Raw genomic sequence first — 19,270 nt, 5'->3', positions numbered from 1 at the left:
CCCATTCTGCAGGTTGCTTTTTCACTCTGTGGGTAGTGTCCTTTGATGCACAAAAGTTTTTACTTTTCATGGAGACCAATGTGTTTTTTCCTTTGTATGTCTTTGTGTTCATTTACCTAGAAATTGCCAAATCCAATGTCAAAGTTTTTTCCTCATGTATCCTTCTAAGAGATTAATACTTTTAGTTCTTATGTTTATGCTTTTTATCAATTTTTAATTAATTTTTGTATGGGGTGTTAGGTAAGGGTTCATCTTTATTCTTTTGCATGTGGATATCCAGTTTTCCCATGTTTATTGAAAAACTGTCCTTAAGATGGCTCGTAGAAAGAATCTGAGCCCACCTCCTCCCATGCACACATCAAATCTAACCTACATGCAGAGCAGTTCATCCTGAGGAATAACTGAGACCTGAGCAAACACCTTCTGCACAGCTAAGACTACAGAGATCTCATGGAAAATGGCTGGAGAGGCAGAGACAGGCAATGGTGGTGACCCCGTTTCAACACAGTCCTGCAGTGGAGGGACACTGAGAGGTTGGGAGGCAGACTGGCCTCCTTGGGGCACAGGAAAAAAAAAACACATTTAAAGGGGAACTACACTGTAAGTGAAGGAAGCTAATTCTCAGAACTAAAGCACCTAAACTGTAGAAATCTCTCCAGGGTCAGAGGTGCTGGCAAGTGCCTTTGTTTACATTCCCCCTGCACATTGATTGTCCAGATGGCAGCACCATCAGGGCACACACATTAGATCCAAATGAAACCCAGGTAGCCTTCCAGTCCCCACCCACATCTAAATGCACCTTCTGGAAATCCAGCAGTTCTACTGAGGTCCACCCAGAAGTCCCCCAGACTGCAGCCAACTCGCCCCCAGCCCGACACCCACCTGGGAGTCCCAGCACTGGGACAGCCTGGGCCCATGGCCACCTGGCTCCAGCCAGTCAGCCAAAACTCCAGATACACACAGTCTCTCCAGGGGATATTCCTGCACAAGGCCACTCTTTCAAGACTAGGGAAGGTAGCTGTTTTACCTATAATTCATAGAAGTAAAGACCAAAAAGTTAAACCAAATGAGACATGAATAAGCTCCAAAGAACAAGGCAAAACTTCTGAAAAAGAACTAAATGAAACAACCAGTCTACCTGATGAAAAGTTCAAACTAATGGTTATAAAGTGGCTTTTTGGACTTGAGAGAAGAATGGATGAGCTCAGAGAGGACTTCAGTAAAGAGAAAATTTAAATAACAAATCAGAGTTGAATACAATAAAATGAAAAATACACTAAAGGGAATCAACAGCAAATTAGAGGATGCAGAATAGATTGGCAATTTGGAAGATAGAGTTATAGAAGGCACTCAAGCTAAACAGTAGAAAAAGAAAAAAAATTTTAAATGGGAATAGGTAGGTTAAGGGAACTCTGGGACAACATCACGATATCCTAACATTCATATCCTAGGAGTGTCAAAAGGAGAAGAGAGAAAGTAGCCAAAACTTACGTGGAGAAATAATAGCTGAAAACTTCTCTAAGCTGGGGAAGGAAACAGTCTACCGGACCCAGGGAAGGTACAGAGGGCTCCAAACAAGATGAACCTAAGGAGGTTCACACCAAGGCATTAATAATTAAAATATCAAAGATCGAAGACAGAGAATCTTAAAAGCAGCAAGAGAGAAGAAACAAGTCATGTACAAGGGAAACCCTGTTAGGTTATTAGCTGATTTTTCAGGAGAAATGCTATAGGCAATAAGGGAGTGACATGATATATTCAAAGTGCTGAAAACAAAAAACCTACAACCAAGAATTCTCCACCCAACAGGGTTATCATTCAGAACGGAAGGAGAGATAAAAGTTTCTCAGATAAACATAAGGAGTTCACCATCACTAAACCAACCTTACAAGATATGTTAAAGGAACTTCTTAAAGAGGAAGAGATCATAACTAGAAGCAACAAAATTTATGAAAGGAAAAAATATATAAATAGTTAAAAGCAAACATATAATAAAGGCAGTAGATCAACCACCTAAAAGCCAGTATGAAGGTTAAAGGACAAAAGTAGTAAAATCAATTACATCTAAAAATTAAGAGAATCATTATATGAAAAGGTATGACATCATATACATAATGTATACATATACATAAAATGAGGGGAGTAATGTAGTGCTGTTAGAATGCATTTGAACTTAAGGGATCAGCAACTTAACAGACTGCTATATGTATGTAGGATGTGATACATGAACCCCATGTAACCACAGACCAAACACCTGCAATAGATACATGAAAAATAAAGAGAAAGGAACCTAACCTATACACTAAAAGTCATCATGCACAGGGAAGGAAGCAAGAGAAGAAGAAAGAATCACAGAAACAGGTAAGCAATTTTTTTACTTTGTTATCATAAATCTACAATTACATGAAGAACATGTTTACTTAGAAAAGGTTCCCCCCTTTTCCAAGTCCCCCCCACACCCCGTTACAGTTGCATCAGCATAGTAAGATGCTGTAGTATCACTATTTCTCTTCACTGTGTTGCACAGCCCTCCCCATGCCCCCCTTACATTATACATGCTAATCATAATGCCCCCTTTCTTTTTCCGCACCCTTATCCCTCTCTTCCCACCCATCCTCCCCAGTCCCTTTCCTTTGGTAACTGTTAGTCCATTCTTGGGTTCTGTGATTCTGCTGCTGTTTTGTTCCTTCAGTTTTTCTTTGTTCTTATACTCCACATATGAGTGAAATAATTTGATACTTGTCTTTCTCCACCTGGCTTATTGCACCGAGCATAATACCCTCTACCTGCATCCATGTTGTTGCAAATGGTAGGATTTGTTTTCTTCTTATGGCTGAATAATATTCCATTGTGTATATGTACCACATCTTCTTTATCCATTCATATACTTATGGACACTTAGGTTGCTTCCATTTCTTGGCTATTGTGAATAGTGCTGCATTAAACATTGGGGTGCATCTGTCTTTTTCAAACTGGGCTGCTGCATTCTTAGGGTAAATTCCTAGGAGTGAAATTCCTGGGTCAAATGGTATGTCTATTTTGAGCTTTTTGAGGAACCTCCGTACTGCTTTCCATAGTGGTTGAACTAATTTACATTCCCACCAGCAGTGTAGGAGGGTTCCCCTTTCTCCACAACCTCGCCAACATTTGTTGTTGTTTGCCTTCTCCATGATGGCAATCCTTACTGGTATGAGGTGATATCTCATTGTGGTTTTAATTTGCATTTCCCTGATGATTAGTGATGTGGAGCATCTTTTCATGTGTCTGTTGGCCATCTGAATTTCTTCTTTGGAGAACTGTCTGTTCAGCTCCTCTGCCCATTTTTAATTGGATTATTTGCTTTTTGTTTGTTGAGGTGCATGAGCTCTCTATATATTTTGGATGTCAACCCTTTATCAGATCTGTCATTTATTAATATATTCTCCCATACTGTAGGATGCCTTTTTGTTCTGTTGATGGGTCCTTTGCTGTACAGAAGCTTTTCAGCTTGATACAGTCCCACTTGTTCATTTTTGCTTTTGTTTCCCTTGCCTGGGGAGATATGTTCATGAAGAAGTCACTCATGTTTATGTCCAAGAGATTTTTGCCTATTTTTTTTCTAAGAGTTTTATGGTTTCATGACTTACATTCAGGTCTTTGATCCATTTTGAATTTACTTTTGTGTATGGGGTTAGACAGTGATCCAGTTTCATTCTCTTACATGTAGCTGTCCAGTTTTGCCAACACCAGCTGTTGAAGAGGCTGATATTTCCCCATTGTATGTCCATGGCTCCTTTATCGAATATTAAGTGACCATATATGTTTGGGTTAATGTCTAGAGTCTCTAATCTGTTCCACTAGTCTGTGGCTCTGTTCTTGTGCCAGTACCAAATTGTCTTGATTACTGTTGCTTTGTAGTAGAGCTTGAAGTTGGGGAGCAAAATCCCCCCCACTTTATTCTTCCTTCTCAGGATTGCTTTGGCTATTTGGGGTCTTTGGTGTTTCCATATGAATTTTTGAACTATTTGTTCCAGTTCGTTGAAGAATGTTCTTGGTAATTTGATAGGGATTACATCAAATCTGTATATTGCTTTGGGCAGGATGGCCATTTTGACGATATTAATTCTTGCTAGCCAAGAGCATGGGATGAGTTTCCATTTGCTTGTGTCCTCTTTAATTTCTCTTAAGAGTGTCTTGTAGTTTTCAGGGTATAGGTCTTTCACTTCTTTGGTTAGGTTTATTCCTAGGTATTTTATTCTTTTTGATGCAATTGTGAATGGAATTGTTTTCCTGATTTCTCTTTCTATTGGTATATTGTTAGTGTATAGGAAAGCCACAGATTTCTGTGTGTTAATTTTGTATCCTGCAACTTTGCTGTATTCTGATATCAGTTCTAATAGTTTTGGAGTGGAATCTTTAGGGTTTTTTATGTACAATATCATGTCATCTGCAAATAGTGACAGTTTAACTTCTTCTTTACCAGTCTGGATTCCTTGTATTTCTTTGTTTTGTCTGATTGCCGTGGCTAGGACCTCCAGTACTATGTTGAATAACGGTGGGGAGAGTGGGCATCCCTGTCTTGTTCCCGATCTTAGAGGAAAAGCTTTCAGCTTCTCGCTGTTCAGTATGATGTTGGCTGTGGGCTTATCATATATGGCCTTTATTATGTTGAGGTACTTGCCATGTATACCCATTTTGCTGAGAGTTTTTATAATGAATGGATGTTGAATTTTGTTGAATGCTTTTTCAGCGTTTATTGAGATGATCATGTGGTTTTTGTCTTTCTTTTTGTTTATGTGGTGGATGATATTGATGGATTTTCGAATGTTGTACCATCTTGCATCCCTGGGATGAATCCCACTTGGTCATGGTGTATGATCCTTTTGATGTATTTTTGAATTTGGTTTGCTAATATTGTGTTGAGTATTTTTGCATCTATGTTCATCAGGGATATTGGTCTGTAATTTTCTTTTTTGGTGGGGTCTTTGCCTGGTTTTGGTATTAGGTGATGTTGGCTTCATAGAATGAGTTTGGGAGTATTCCCTCCTCTTCTATTTTTGGAAAACTTTAAGGAGAATGGGTATTATGTCTTCTCTGTATGTGTGATAAAATTCCGAGGTAAATCCATCTGGCCCGGGGGTTTTGTTCCTGGGTAGTTTTTTGATAACCACTTCAATATCTTTGATGGTAATTGGTTTGTTTAGATGTTGTGTTTCTTCCTTGGTCATTCTTGGAAGGTTGTATTTTTCTAGGAAGTTGTCCATTTCTTCTAGGTTTTCCAGCTTTTTAGCATATAGGTTTTCATAGTAGTCTCTAATAATTCTTTGTATTTCTGTTGGGTCCGTCGTGATGTTTCCTTTCTTGTTTCTAATTATGTTGATGTGTGTTGACTCTCTTTTTCTCTTAATAAGTCTGGCTAGAGGCTTATCTATTTTGTTTATTTTCTCGAAGAACCAGCTCTTGGTTTCATTGATTTTTTTCTATTGTTTTGTTCTTCTCAATTTTGTTTATTTCTTCTCTGATCTTTATTATGTCCCTCCTTCTGCTGACTTTAGGCCTCATTTGTTCTTTTTCCAATTTTGATAATTGTGACATTAGGCTATTCATTTGGGATTGTTCTTCCTTCTTTAAATATGCCTGGATTGCTATATACTTTCCTCTTTAAGACTGCTTTTGCTGCGTCCCACAGAAGTTGGGGCTTTGTGTTGTTGTTGTCATTTGTTTCCATATATTGCTTGATCTCCATTTTAATTTGGTCGTTGATCCATTATTTAGGAGCATGTTGTTAAGCGTCCATGTGTTTGTGGGCCTTTTTGCTTTCTTGTAAAATTTAGTTCTAGTTGTATTCCTTTGTGGTCTGAAAAGTTGGTTGGTAGAATTTCAATCCTTTTGAATTTACTGAGGCTCTTTCTGTAGCCTAGTATGTGGTCTATTCTGGAGAGTGTTCCATGTGCACTTGAGAAGAATGTGTATCCTGTTGCTTTTGGGTGTAGAGTTCTATAGATGTCTATTAGGTCCATCTGTTCTAGTGTGTTGTTCGGTGCCTCTGTGTCCTTACTTATTTTCTGTCTGGTGGATCTTTCCTTTGGAGTGAATGGTGTGTTGAAGTCTCCTAAAATGAATGCATTGCCTTCTATTTCCTCCTTTAGTTCTGTTAGTATTTGTTTCACATATGCTGGTGCTCCTGTGTTGGGTGCATATATATTTATAATGGTTATATCCTCTTGTTGGACTGCCCTGTTTATCATTATGTAATGTCCTTCTATATCTCTTGCTACTTTCTTTGTTTTGAAGTCTGTTTTGTCTGATACTAGTACTGCAACACTTGCTTTTTTCTCCCTGTTGTTTGCATGGAATATCTTTTTCCATCCCTTGACTTTTAGTCTGTGCATGTCTTTGGGTTTGAGGTGGGTCTCTTGTAAGCAGCATATAGATGGGTCTTGCTTTTTTATCCATTCTTTTACTCTGTGTCTTTTGATTGGTGCATTCATTCCGTTTACACTTAGGGTGATTATTGAAAGATATGTACTTATTGCCTTTGCAGGCTTTAGATTTGTGGTTACCAAAGGTTCAAGGTTAGCTTCTTTATTATCTTACTGCCTAACTTAACTCGCTTATTGAGCTATTATAGACACTGTCTGGTGATTCTTTATTTCTCTCCCTTCTTATTCCTCCTCCTCCATTCTTTATATGTTGGGTGTTTTATTCTGTGCTCTTTTGTGTTTCCTTTAACTGCTTTTGTGGGTAGTTGATTTTATTTTTTGTCTTTAGTTAGTATTTGGTTGGTCTGCTTTCTTTTCTGTGATTTTATTTTCTCTGGTGACATCTGTTTAGCCTTAGGAGTGCTCCCATCTAGAGCAGTCCCTCTAAAATAGCCTGTAGAGGTGGTTTGTGGGAGGCAAATTCCCTCAACTTTTGCTTCTCTGAGAATTGTGTAATCCCTCCTTCATATTTAAATGATAATCGTGCTGGATACAGTATTCTTGGTTCAAGGCCCTTCTGTTTCATTGCATTAAATATATCACGCCATTCTCTTCTGGCCTATAAGATTTCTGTTGAGAAGTCTGATGATAGCCTGATGGGTTTCCTTTGTAGGTGACCTTTTTCCTCTCTCTAGCTGCCTTTAAAACTCTGTCCTTGTCCTTGATCTTTGCCATTTTAATTATTATGTGTGTTGGTGTTGTCCTCCTTGGGTCCCTTCTGTTGGGAGTTCTGTGCACTTCCGTGGTCTGAACAATTATTTTCTCCCCCAGTTGGGGAATGTTTTCAGCAATTATTTCTTCAAATACACTTTCTATCCCTTTTCCTCTCTCTTCTTCTTCTGGTACCCCTATACTGCGGATATTGTTCCCTTTGGATTGGTCACACAGTTCTCTTAATATTGTTTCATTCCTGGAGATCTTTTTATCCCTCTCTTCGTCAGCTTCAATGCGTTCCTGTTCTTTGTTTTGTATTCCATCAATGGCCTCTTGCATCTTATCCATTCTGCTTATAAATCCTTCCAGAGATTGTTTCATTTCTGTAATCTCCTTCCATACGTCATCCCTTAGCTCTTGCATATTTCTCTGCAGCTCCATCTGCATGGTTATGACCTTTGTTTTGAATTCTTTTTCAGGGAGATTGGTTAGGTCTATCTCCCAAGATTCCTTGTCAGGGGAAGATATCTGGGTTAGTCTGGTCTGTATCAAATTCATCTGCCTTTTCATGGCGATAGAGGTAGTTGTGGGGAGTTGGCACGTAGTTGGCACGTCTGTTGGCTGGGAGAATGTCCCTTCTTACTGGTTTGTGGCCTTCCTCTCCTGGGAGAATGGTGACCCCTGGAAACTTGTGCTGGGCAGCTGCACACAGAAGGAGTTTCTAATTCTTGCCCGGCCGCTGTGGAAGAAGCTTTGCCCAGTTACTTTGGTTGTTGCCTCTGCTGCCATGGCAGAGCGGTATCTGAGGGGAAACCCACGGGAGGCTGTTCATCTCCCTGAGGGGCCTCCGAGCTGCGCTGCTGCCCAGGGGGTTAGGGTACCTGTAGTTCCCTGGGATTCCCAGCTGCTGTGCTAAGTGTCCTGGGACGCTTCCGTCCAGCTGTGGTGTCCCTGTCCCTTTAAGACTTTCAAAAAGCACTCGTTTTTCTTTGTCCCAGGGGCGCCGGCTGCAGGGACCCGCTCACAGGTCTTACTGTCCCATTTCCCTAGTATCCAGCACCCCACGCATGCACTGTGTCTGCGCTCTGGTGCAGATGGCTAGGGCTGTGTGTTTAGCAGTCCTGGGCTCCCTCTCCCTCCCCGCTCCGACTCCTCTCCTCCCGCTGGGAGCTGGGGTGAGGGGCGCTCGGGTCCCGCCGGGCTGCGGCTTGTATCTTACCCCCTTCGTGATGCGCTGGGTTCTCTCAGGTGTAGATGTAGTCTGGCTGTTGTCCTGTGTCTTCTGGTCTCTCTTATAGGAATAGTTGTATTTTCAAAAATATATGTATTTTTTGGGAGGAGATTTCCGCTCCTCTACTCATGCCGCCATCTTGGCTCCCCAGCAATTTTTTAAAATGGTTATAAGTATAACTATCAGTGATTGCTTTAAACGTGAATGGACTAAATTCTCCAATCAAAAGACATAGGGGTACTGAATGGGTAAAAAACAAGGTTCATCTATACACATCTGCAAGAGACTCTTTCAGACCTAAAGACATACACAGACTGAAACTGAACAGAAGGAAGATCTGCAGTAGCAGAACTTGTATCATACAAAATGAACTTTAAAACCAAAGCTATTATAAGAGATAAGAAATCAAAGAGGAAATAAAAAAGTACTTGGCTAATAATAAAAATAAAAACAGCAGTTCACAATCTTTGGGACACAGCAGAATCAGTTCTAAGAAGGAAGCTTGTAGTGATTCAGGCCTATCTGAAGAAATAGGAAATAAATAAACAGTCTAACTCTACACCTACAGGAAACAGAAAAAGAACAAACAAAACCTAAAGTTGGTAGGATGGAAATACTAAAGATCAGAGCAGAAATGACATAGAGACCAAAAAAAGAAAATCAATGAAACTAAAAACTAGTTCCTTGAAAAGATAAAATTACTAAACTTGTAGCTAAACTCATTAAGAAAAAAGGAGAGGACTCATAAAATCAGAACTGGAGGAGAACTTACAACTGGCACCACTGAAATACAAAGGGATTATAAGAGATTACTATGAAAAATTACATGCCACCAAATTGGACTACTTGGAAAAAATGGGTGAATTCCTAGAAACATGCTATCTCCCAAGATTGAACCAGGAAGAAATAGAAAATCTGAACAGACTGATTATGAGTAATAAGACTGAATCAAGAATCAAAAAACTGCCAATAAACAAAAATCCAGGACCATCTTTAATACCAAGGTTTCTCAAACTGTTCCACAAAATTGAAGAGGAAGGAAAACATCCAAATCCATTTTACAAGGCCAAAATCACCTTAATATCAAAACTACCAAAACAATACAAAAATGCTCCAGAAAAGGAAATTACAAACCAATATCCTTGAAGAACATAGATGAAGAAATCCTCAACAGTATGTTAGCCAACCAAACTCAAAAAATACACTGAAAGGATTGTTAACCAAGTGGATTTTATTCCAGGGATACAAGGATGTTCAATATCTGCAAATCAATCAATGTGATATACCATATCAACAAAAGAAGGATAAAATCATATGATCATCTCAATAGATGCTGAAAAAACATTTGACAAAATTCAACATCTATTCATAATAAAAACCCAACAAAGTTTATATAGAAGGAATATATATCAACATGATAAAGGTCATATATGACAAACCCACCCTCAACATAATACTCAATGGTGAGAAGTCAGCATAGTCAACAAAGAACAACCAGACAAGAAATAAAAGGCATCCAAATTAGTAAGGAAGATGTAAAATTGTCACTACTTGCAGATGACCTGATGCTATATGTAGAAAACCTTAAAGACTCCACCAAAAAAATATTAGAATTAATAAATGAATTCAGTAAAGTTGCAGGATACAAAATCAATATACATAAACAGACTGTGTTTCTATATGCAAATAATGAATTGGTAGAGAAATTAAGAAAACAATCTCATTTAAAATTCCATGAAAAAAAATTAATTAGGAATAAATCTAACCAAGGAGGTGAAATACTTGTAGTCTGAAAGCCTAAGACATTGATGAAAGAAACTGAAAACAACACAAATAAATGGAAAGATACTCCATGCTCATGGATAGGAAGAATTAATATTGTTTAAAATGGCCATACTGCCCAAAGTAATCTACAGACTTGATTCAATCTGCATCAAAATGCCAATGGCATATTTCACAGAACTAGAGTGATTAATCTTAAAATTTGTATGGAACTACAAAATATCCAGAATAGCCAAAGCAATCTTGAGAAAGAACAAATCTGGGGGTAACATGCTTCCTGGTTTCAAATTAGCTTGAAATAGTTATATAGAACAGAATAAAGAGCCCAGAAATAAACCCACACTTATATGGTCAATTACTATATTACATAGGAAGAAAGAATATAGAATAGGGAAGAGACCTTATCTTCAATATATGGTATTGGGAAAACTGGACAGCACATGCAAAAGAATGAAACTGGATTCCTGTCATGCCATACACAAAAACTCAAAATGGATTAAAGTTCTAAATATAAGAACTGAAACCATGAAACAGACAGTAAACAAACACTGGCATTAGTAATTTTCTTCTGGATATATTTCCCCAAACAAAGGAAACAAAGTAAAAAATAAGTGGAACAATATCAAACTAAAAAAGCTTCAGCAGGAAACCAACAAATGAAAAGGCAGCTTTACTGAATGGGAGAATGTATTTGCAAATGAAGAGGTTAATACCCAAAATATGTAAAGTACTCGCATAGCACCAGAAAACAATCTGATTAAAAAATAGGCAAAGTACCTACCTAGATTTTTTTCCCAAAGAAGATAAAGGTGGCCACCAAACACATGAAAAGATGCTCAAAATCACTAATCACCAAGAAAATGCAAATCAAAAGCCACAGTGAAATTCCACCTCACACCAGTCAGAATGGCTAGTAGGAAAATAAAACAAAACAAGGAATAATGAGTGTTGGTGAGGATGTGGAGAAAAGGGCACCCTTGTGTACAGTTGGTGGGGATGTAAAATGGTGCAGCCATCGTGGAAAGTAGTATGGAGGTTTCTCAAAAAATTATAAATAGAAATACATATGATCTGGTAACTCCACTTCTGGGTGTTTACCTAAAGAAAACAAAATCACCAATTTGAAGATATATGTACTCTGTTTATTGCAGCATTATTTACAATAGCCAAGATATGGAAGAAAACCAAATGATTATTGCTAGATGTATGGATAAAGATGTGGTACATGTATGCAGTGGAATATTATTCAGCCTTGAAAAAGAGTGAAATCTTACCATTTGCAAAACATGGATTGACCTAGAGGGTATTACATGAAGCAAGTCAGAGAAAAACAAATTCAACATCATTTCATTTGTATGTGGAGTATAAAAAAATAATGAAACAAAACAGACATATACTCTTAGATACAGAGAACAAACTGGTGGTTGATATAGAGATGGGGATTGGATGAAATGGGTGAAGGGGATAAAGAGATACAAGCTCCAATTATAAATTAGTCACGGAGATGAAAGCACAGCATAGGGAATATAGTCAATAATGTCATAATATATTTGTATGGTGACAGATGGAACTACACTTATGGTGAGCATTTAGTAAGGTAGTTGTTGAATGACTGTGTTGTACACCTGAAACCAATTGTTTATCAACTGTATCGATTAAAAAGGAGTAAAGACTGTCTTTTCCTCACTGAATGGTCTTGGCACCATTGTAGAAAATCAATTGACCATATATACAAATGTCTATTCTGGCCTCTATTGATCCATTGGTCTATACATTTGTCCTTGTGCCAGTGCCACATTGTTGTGATTTCTATAGCTCTGCAGTGAGTTTTGAAATCAGAAATTGTGACTCCTCCAACTTTGTTTTCAAGATTGTTTTGGTTATTGGGGGTCACTTGAGAACTTGTTTGAATTTTAGGATGTGTTTTTCCCTGTTTTGAAAAAATGCCATTGAGACTTAATAGTGATTGCATTGAATATGTATCACCTTGGGTAGTATTGACACAGTAGCAATATTAAGTCTTCCAGTCCCTGAACACAGAGTGTCTTTCCACTTATTTACCTCTTACTTTCTTTTGGCAACTTCTTGTAGTTTTCAATGTATAAGTCTTTCAACTCCTTCAATTTATTCCTAAGTATTTTATTCTTTTTAATGTTGTAAAATGTAACTGTTTTCTTAATCTCCTTTTCAAATTTTTCATTGTTTGTAGAAATAGAATATGAACTGATTTTGGTGTGTTGGTTTTGTACCCCGCAACTTTGCTGAACTTGTGAATTAGCTGTAAGAGTGTGTGTGTGTGTGCACATGTGTGTGTGTGTATTCTTTAGGGTATGTACATAAGATCATGTCATCTCTAAACATGTCTGTCTTCCTTTCCAATTTGGATGCTCTTTTTTTTTTCTTGCCTAATTTCTCTGGCCAGAACTTCTAATATTATATTGAATAGAAGTGGCAAAAGCAGGCATTGTTTTCTTGCTCCTGATCTTAGAGGAAAAGTTTACCATAGATATGATGTTAGCTCTGTTTTTTTTCATATATGGCCTCTATCATATTGAGCTAGTTACATTCTGTTTCTAGTTTGTTGAGTACTTTTATTATGAAAGAGTGTTGGATTTTGTCACATTCCTTTTCGCAGTTGAGATGATCATGTATTTTTTCTCTCATCTTATTAATGGTGCATTATATTGATTTTCCTATGTTAAACCACCCCTGCATGCCTGGGATAAATCCCACCTGGCATGGTGTATACTGATTTTAATATGCTACTGAATTCAGTTTGCTAATATTTTATTGGGGATTTTTACATTAGTATTCAGCAGAGGTTTTAGTCTGTAATTTTCTTTTCTTGCATTGTATTTATCTGGCTTTGGTACCAGGATAGTGCTGGCCATATAGAATGGGCTAAGGAAGTGTTCCCACCTTTTTAGCTTTTTGGAAGAGTTTGAAAAGATCAATTTTAATTCTTATTTGTTTGGTATAATTCACCAGGGATGCCATCTGGTCCTAGCCTTTTCTTTGTTGAGAGGTTTTTGCTTACTAATTCAGTCTCATTGCTAGTTATTCTGATTTTCTGTTTCTTCTTGAGCCAGTTTTGGTAATTGGTGTGTTTCTAGGAATTCTTCAGTTACGTGTAAGTTATCTGTTTGGTAACTAAATCTTTTTCTATTTGGTCATCTTTTCAAAGAAACAACTTTTGGATTCATTGATTTCTCTTTATTGTTTTTCTGTTCTCTATTTTGTTTATTATGCTGTATAGTTAGGTTGTTGATTTAAGATCTTGTTTAATATAAGGATTTGCAACTACAAGTTTCACTCTAACTCTTCTTTTCTTTGATAAAAGTTGATAGATTTTGATGTGTTTTCCTTTTCATTTTTCCCCAGGTATTTTCTAATTTCCCTTGTGATTATTTATTTGATCCTTTGGTTGTTTAAGAGTATGTTGTTTAATTTCTATGTGTATGAGTCAGTTTTCTAGTTTTCTTTTTGTCATTGATTTCTAATTTCATTTGTTGTGTTTGAAAAGATACTTTTTATTATGACAATCTTTTGAGATTTATTAAGACTTGTTTTATGGGCTAATGTGGCCTACTCAAGAGGGCTGGCTGCCTGTTCAGTGTGCACTTGAGAAGAATGTGTATTCTGTCCCTGAGTGAGGGGGAGGGGCAATGGGCTTAAGGTGATGTTCTGGTGTTCTCGCTTTTATTTGTCTGGTTGTTCTATTGCTTTATAAAAACAAAATATTGAAGTCTACAATTATTGGTATAGAATTGGTATAGAACTGGCTATCCCGTCAGTTTTTGGTTTGCAGTGTTCAATGTGGGCCTTTGTTGTTAGGTTCATAGATGTTTATAATTGTTATATCTTGATGGACCAAAACTTTTATTGGTATATAAAATCCTTTTTTGTCTAATGTAAACATTTTTGACTTAAAATCTATTTTGTCTTACGATAAAATAGCCACCCCAGCTCTCTTTTTTCCCTCCATTTACTTTCAACCTCTGTGTCTCTGAATCTGAAGTGAGTCTCTCATGGATAGCATGTATAGCAGCCATGTTTTATTATCTGTGCTGCCAATCTCTGCCTATTAATTGGAGAGTGTAGTCCATTTATATTTAAAGTAATTATGGATAGGGAACAAGTTCTGACATTCAACTATTTGATTTCTGTATGTCTTAAAAGTTATTATTCCTCCATTATTGCTGTTAAAAAAGTTTAGTTGTTTTTTTATAGTGTACACTTCTGATTCCCTTCCTCTTTGCTGTGTATTTTAGTTATTTTATTATGAGTTACCTTGGGGATTATAAGTAACACCCTAAACTTCCAACAACCTAATTTGAGTAATACGAGCTTTGTTTCAATGCTGTGCTTCCCATGCAAGACTGTGGGGCTCCCCAGACACTGTCCTCCCCCTGTGGAGAGCACCACCTGGTTCTCCCCCTCCGGTGTGACTGAGCCGAGGGGCAGCTGTTTCCCCAGGGACAGCAGCCTCGCCTTCCTGGGGTCAACACTCCTTGGCATGATGTGCTGTCTTTTTGTAATTGTTGGTCTAGGTCTGCTGACATTGGTGTCTAGGGTTGAGGTCTGTGGTCCTGTCCTGACATGGCCTCAGCAGGCTTCCACATCATGGTCGTCCTCTTCTCAGAAGCATCACCATTCACACCCCTGTCTTTGTAGTGCCCCTCTTCTGGTGTGGAGAGCAGGGCCTGCCCTGCCACAGATACCCAGGCTTTGGACACACGCCCTTGCACCTCTCAGCTGCTCCAGTCCTTCTGTAATGACCCTGACCAGTCAGGTAGCCGGCCTTTGGGTGGGGTGTGAGGTTACTGCCCTTGGGAGCCAGGCCCGCAGGATCTGCTCTAAAGCCCACCCTGGCCCATGGACACCTGGGTGTGTAGCCCTAGAAGTGGCTGGAGTGCAGCTCTGGGGAGTGAAGGAGAGCAGGTGGATGCTCCCCTGCCCCACACTGTCACTGTTGTCAGCTGTTAGAAGACACTCCATGGCAGGCCCTGGGACCACAGTCTCCTGAGCATGGAGAGACTATGGTGGCCCTGGAGCCACTGGGGGAGGCCAGTTGATTGCAGCCAGTGTGCTTTCCTTTTCTATGTTGTAGATGAATGTGCCTCGAACAACAGTGGGGATGTCGTGTCTGGTCCCAGTGCCTGGTCCTCCCCACACCTCGGCCATTCCTGGAGCTGCCCCGGCCTTGCTCGGGCCCTTACCAGGTACTGCCCTCTCTGGCCTCCTAGCCCCGCCCTGTGCACTGCCTCTGGGCCAGTACAGAAGCCTGCTCCAAGCTCCAGTGTCCTGGGAGCCCTGGGCAGCCCAGGTGGATGGCTGGAGCCCTGTCCTGGGGCCAGACTTGGGCTCAGTGGGCACGCCTGCGCTCCCTGTGTTCTTGCGGCCACCTGCAGCCAGCTCGCCTAGCCCTAGGCTGCGAATCATGTAGCTTTCTGTCCTAACACTTGCCGATGGAACGTGCTGGACTGAACAGCCTGGAGGAGCGGGGTCACGCTTTGGCCTCCTGGTCCTGCCTCACCTGCTGTGAGTGCCCAGTGACGTGCAATCGTTGCTTCCTTTATTGCTGCAGACCTGCTCCCTTTTAGGTTCCTGTGGTGTTCCCGCAGCCTTGCACCCTCTCCTGTCTTTGGATTGATGGTTAGAGTATTGTAGTATCTGCAAAGCAGAGTGCCTTGAATTCCTGCTTTTCTTTCTATGATGGAAGATGTAAAAAATCACACTGTAAAAGGTGTACTTCCTTTTGGTGTTGATGTTCTTTATTCCCCATTTTAAGTTGCAGAGATATGAGTGGTTTACAAATCGGAAGCTAAAGTCTGACATTTAATTTTCTGTTGTAAATGCCTTAAAAAAAAAAGTCAGAGTAGTAACAGCCAGCACCCGTGTTTGGCTCTGTGGAGCCTGCAGAAAATGCTAGGTGAGCTGAGTAGGGGATGGGAGTGGTCACCAAACACACCACCTGCCCCATCGCAGGTGGGGCTGCTGTGAGAATGGGGGTGGGTGTGTGGGAGGGTTGGGAGCACAGCAGAGACCCACCCTCCTGCGGCCTTCCTCCCTTGCCCATCCTGGGCTCTGCTGTGCGCTGGTGCCCAGGCTGCTCTCCAGGCACCAAGGCTGCCCCTCTGGGTGGTGGTATTCCTCTCCTGGAGATTTCAGACAGATGCACCCCAGCCAGGTGCCACGCAGCGCCCGGTGGGAGGTGAAGGCCTGCTCCTCCCCGGCTCAGACGCCCGCTTCCTGCTGAGGCAGCTGGCCCCTGGAGTTGTACAGCTGTACTGTACTTGGGGCTTCACTAGGACTGGCCAAGTCATTTTGGTCTAAATATAGTATTCCATCAATTCTTTTAGAATTAAATCTTCTAGGTGACTGCAGAGTCTCAGTGGGACATGATGCTGTAGTGAGAAATTTCTGCTCTCTTTGGCATGACCCCAGACCCCTTGGTTGGGAATCTCATGTGCCTGGTTCCTGAGGGCGGAGGAAGCCAACCCCTCAGGCTTGCCCCACTGTCCCGGATGTGAGGTGGGAGTCCTGGCCTTGTATCTGGGCAGTCAGTGCACAGCATCCCCAAGAAATTGTATATGTTAAGGAGAAAAATAAACATCTTTGCTTGAAAACGGTGTGGGACAAGATCTTTTGTTACCCTCTGTCCATGTGAAAACAGCGGACTGGCTGAATGTGGGGACAGGAGCAGGCAGCCAGGTGGGTGGGCTTGGTGCCCAGTTCGGCGCCCCTGTGGATACTTGCCTAGCGGTGGGCAGCTATGAGAGGCCTGGGGTGGAATTTTGGGCGGGCAGGAGCCAGGTGTGCTGGCACTGAGCTCACCCAGCTTGGGGGATGACTGTGGAGTGGCAGGTAGGACCCTGTCTTCTGCGCATGGTGCCCTCCAGGTGTGGTCTGGGACCCAAGGACTCCAGGCTCTCTGGCTCTGGTCCTGGTCAGCCTGTTCACTGGCTTCCAACCACTCTGAGATCGAGCTGCGTTTAGGCATGCATCTGCCCTGGGGAGGGTGGGAGGGCATGCATCTTGTGGTCAATGGAGCCCTGTCCACACTGGCTGACTGCAGAAAGCCAGTGTGCATGACTCACTGGGGACAGAGCTGGGGCAGCAGAGCTCCTTCCCTGGGTCATCTTTGGGCTCACAGACCTGTGAAGGGCACTTGGCCAGGGTCACGTGAGGGGCTCTGCTGACCTGTAGGCACAGAGCCTTAGGGAGGGGCCCCGTGGGCTCAGCTAGTGCTGTGCAGCCTGCCCTCATTGGCCTCCTGCCCTGAAGGAGGGGTCACCAGCCAGTTTGGTGCTCATCCTGCGCTGGCCCTGGGCAGGGGCCAGTGCCCTCTGGCGGCTGCTTCCCTGGAAGAGCCCAGAGCCTGGTGCCGTGGGCGTGCAGGTGCTGAGAGGCCCTGTCTGGCTGGGCAGCTGCTCAGTGCTGAAGGGGGCCAGGCGGCAGTGGCTGTTGGGGTCCACACAGTGTGGGCATGGGGCCTGCATGGCCCCCCGAGGGGCGCGGCAGCTTGGGCAGCGCCAATCTGCTGCCCAGGGCCTGGTATGGCCACGCTAGGCCAGTAATGAGTTGTGGTGGTTTTGTTTTCTAGATTCTGAGAGTGAGAAGTTCGACTGAACCCCACAGGCGGCCACCCCACTCCAGGCCCTATGTCCTCATGCAAGGAGAGGGAGAGCTGCACCCCGTGTCCAGTTCATGCTGTTTTGTAACCACTTTCTAAGCATTTTTTATTCACAACTGGAAACAAATGTAATGCAAGAATAAAAAATATTTTGGGGGAAAAAGGACTTTGGTGTTTCAAATTCTTCTTTCCAGTGGCCTGGGACAGTGGTGAGCAAGTGAGGGGTGGGGGTGCCCTGGCGAGGGGCTCCTGCTGTGGGGATGGTTGTGTGTGTGTATACAGGGCTTTACAGCACCTGTAAGCCCAGGTCCTTGGGCAGGACGGCAGCCAGACAGGGTGGCCGGGCCATGAGGTCCCCCATTGCATGGAAGCAGTCGAAGCTGTTGGTTGTGGGTGCCTGGCTGTTCTCAGGTGGTCGCCCATCATGCCGCATCAGGCCCTGTTCTCTGTGGGTCCCTGTGGCCTTGGTCTCGGGAGGCCAAGTGGTGGTGTCTGTCTAGGCTGCTGACCCCAACCTGCATAGACTCTGCCATTCATTATGCCAGCCCTTGGGCTCCCCTGCTCTGTTACCCCAGCCCCAGGCACAAGGTGGCTCCCACAGCAGCCAGAAACCGCCTGGCTTCCAGAGTCGATGTGCACCACCCAGAGGGGCCCTCCCAGGGTCTGAGACCTCTGGCCTTGGTGGGACAGGCCGCAGGCCCTGGCAAGACTGCACGCTATGGTGCAGAATGGGAGAAGGAGGACCTGCTGGGGCCTCCCAGGGGTGCCACATGGCCTGGCCAGTGGGGTTGGGTAGAGCTCAGGGCTCATGTCAGGTGGGAAATTGCATCTTTGTTTTCCTTAACCTCTGAGTGCAATTTGGCATTACGTCTGGTGACGAGTGTGGGGCAGGGCTGCTGCTGAAGCCCCCAGTGCTGCGTGTGACTGCCATTGCCCCAGCGGTCCCCAGATGTCATTTGTGTTCATCCCAGCAAACTACCAGCCCTGAAGATTAAGTCCTGTCCACCTGGCTGACAGAAGACCAGCAATGGGGCTTCCTGGGGGCATGCAGGCACAGTTAGGGTGTGCCCTACCCCACTTCCTTGGGGTGCCCACCCCGCTCACCAGCTCTTGGTGCCACAGCCCTTGGGGGACAGAGCCCTCGTGTGCCTGGGCCGAGGCCCCACTCTCCTGTGATGTGGGGGAGGCAGTCAAGCGTGCACTGGGCACAAGGACAGCCTGTGTTTCCGTCTTGTTTGTGCTCCTGCAGCTGACACTGTTGGCAGTGGTAATGCACCTTTTCAGAGAGCAAATTTATTCACCCCATCCAATTAAGCAACAGTGCAGGTGCTAACGGTGAAAACTTGGTGGTAAGGTAGTTGTGACCTGCAGTAAGATGGTAAAAATAGTGCACGAGCCACGGTGAGCGTGACAAGGACAGATGCCGAAGTCTGAAAGCCCAGTGTGCACACAGGCGGTCCTGGCAGCCTCTGGTCACGAGGGCCCAGGGCCAGGGGCTCCTCCAAA

The 19,270-nt window shown here is 42.6% G+C and overlaps 1 protein-coding gene across 15 annotated transcripts in view; it reads left to right on the top strand.

Annotated features, from left to right (window-relative positions):
* Positions 1 to 17,924, top strand: part of WNK2 (WNK lysine deficient protein kinase 2) — a 108,935-nt gene extending 91,011 nt beyond the window's left edge. For all 15 annotated transcript variants that reach the window (XM_057498418.1, XM_057498419.1, XM_057498414.1 and 12 more), the window contains 2 exons: positions 15,239 to 15,350; positions 17,735 to 17,924. In XM_057498418.1, the coding sequence (XP_057354401.1) occupies positions 15,239 to 15,350; positions 17,735 to 17,760 (138 nt within the window). In that variant the 3' untranslated portion in view covers positions 17,761 to 17,924. The remainder of the gene's footprint in view (positions 1 to 15,238; positions 15,351 to 17,734) is intronic.
* The last annotated feature ends 1,346 nt before the right edge of the window (positions 17,925 to 19,270 follow it).

The sequence above is a fragment of the Manis pentadactyla genome, chromosome 3 (genome assembly GCF_030020395.1).
Source record: "Manis pentadactyla isolate mManPen7 chromosome 3, mManPen7.hap1, whole genome shotgun sequence".
Taxonomy (NCBI): domain Eukaryota; kingdom Metazoa; phylum Chordata; class Mammalia; order Pholidota; family Manidae; genus Manis; species Manis pentadactyla.
The sequence above is the reverse complement of the archived record's forward strand: the minus strand, read 5'-3'. Positions and strand labels throughout refer to the sequence as shown.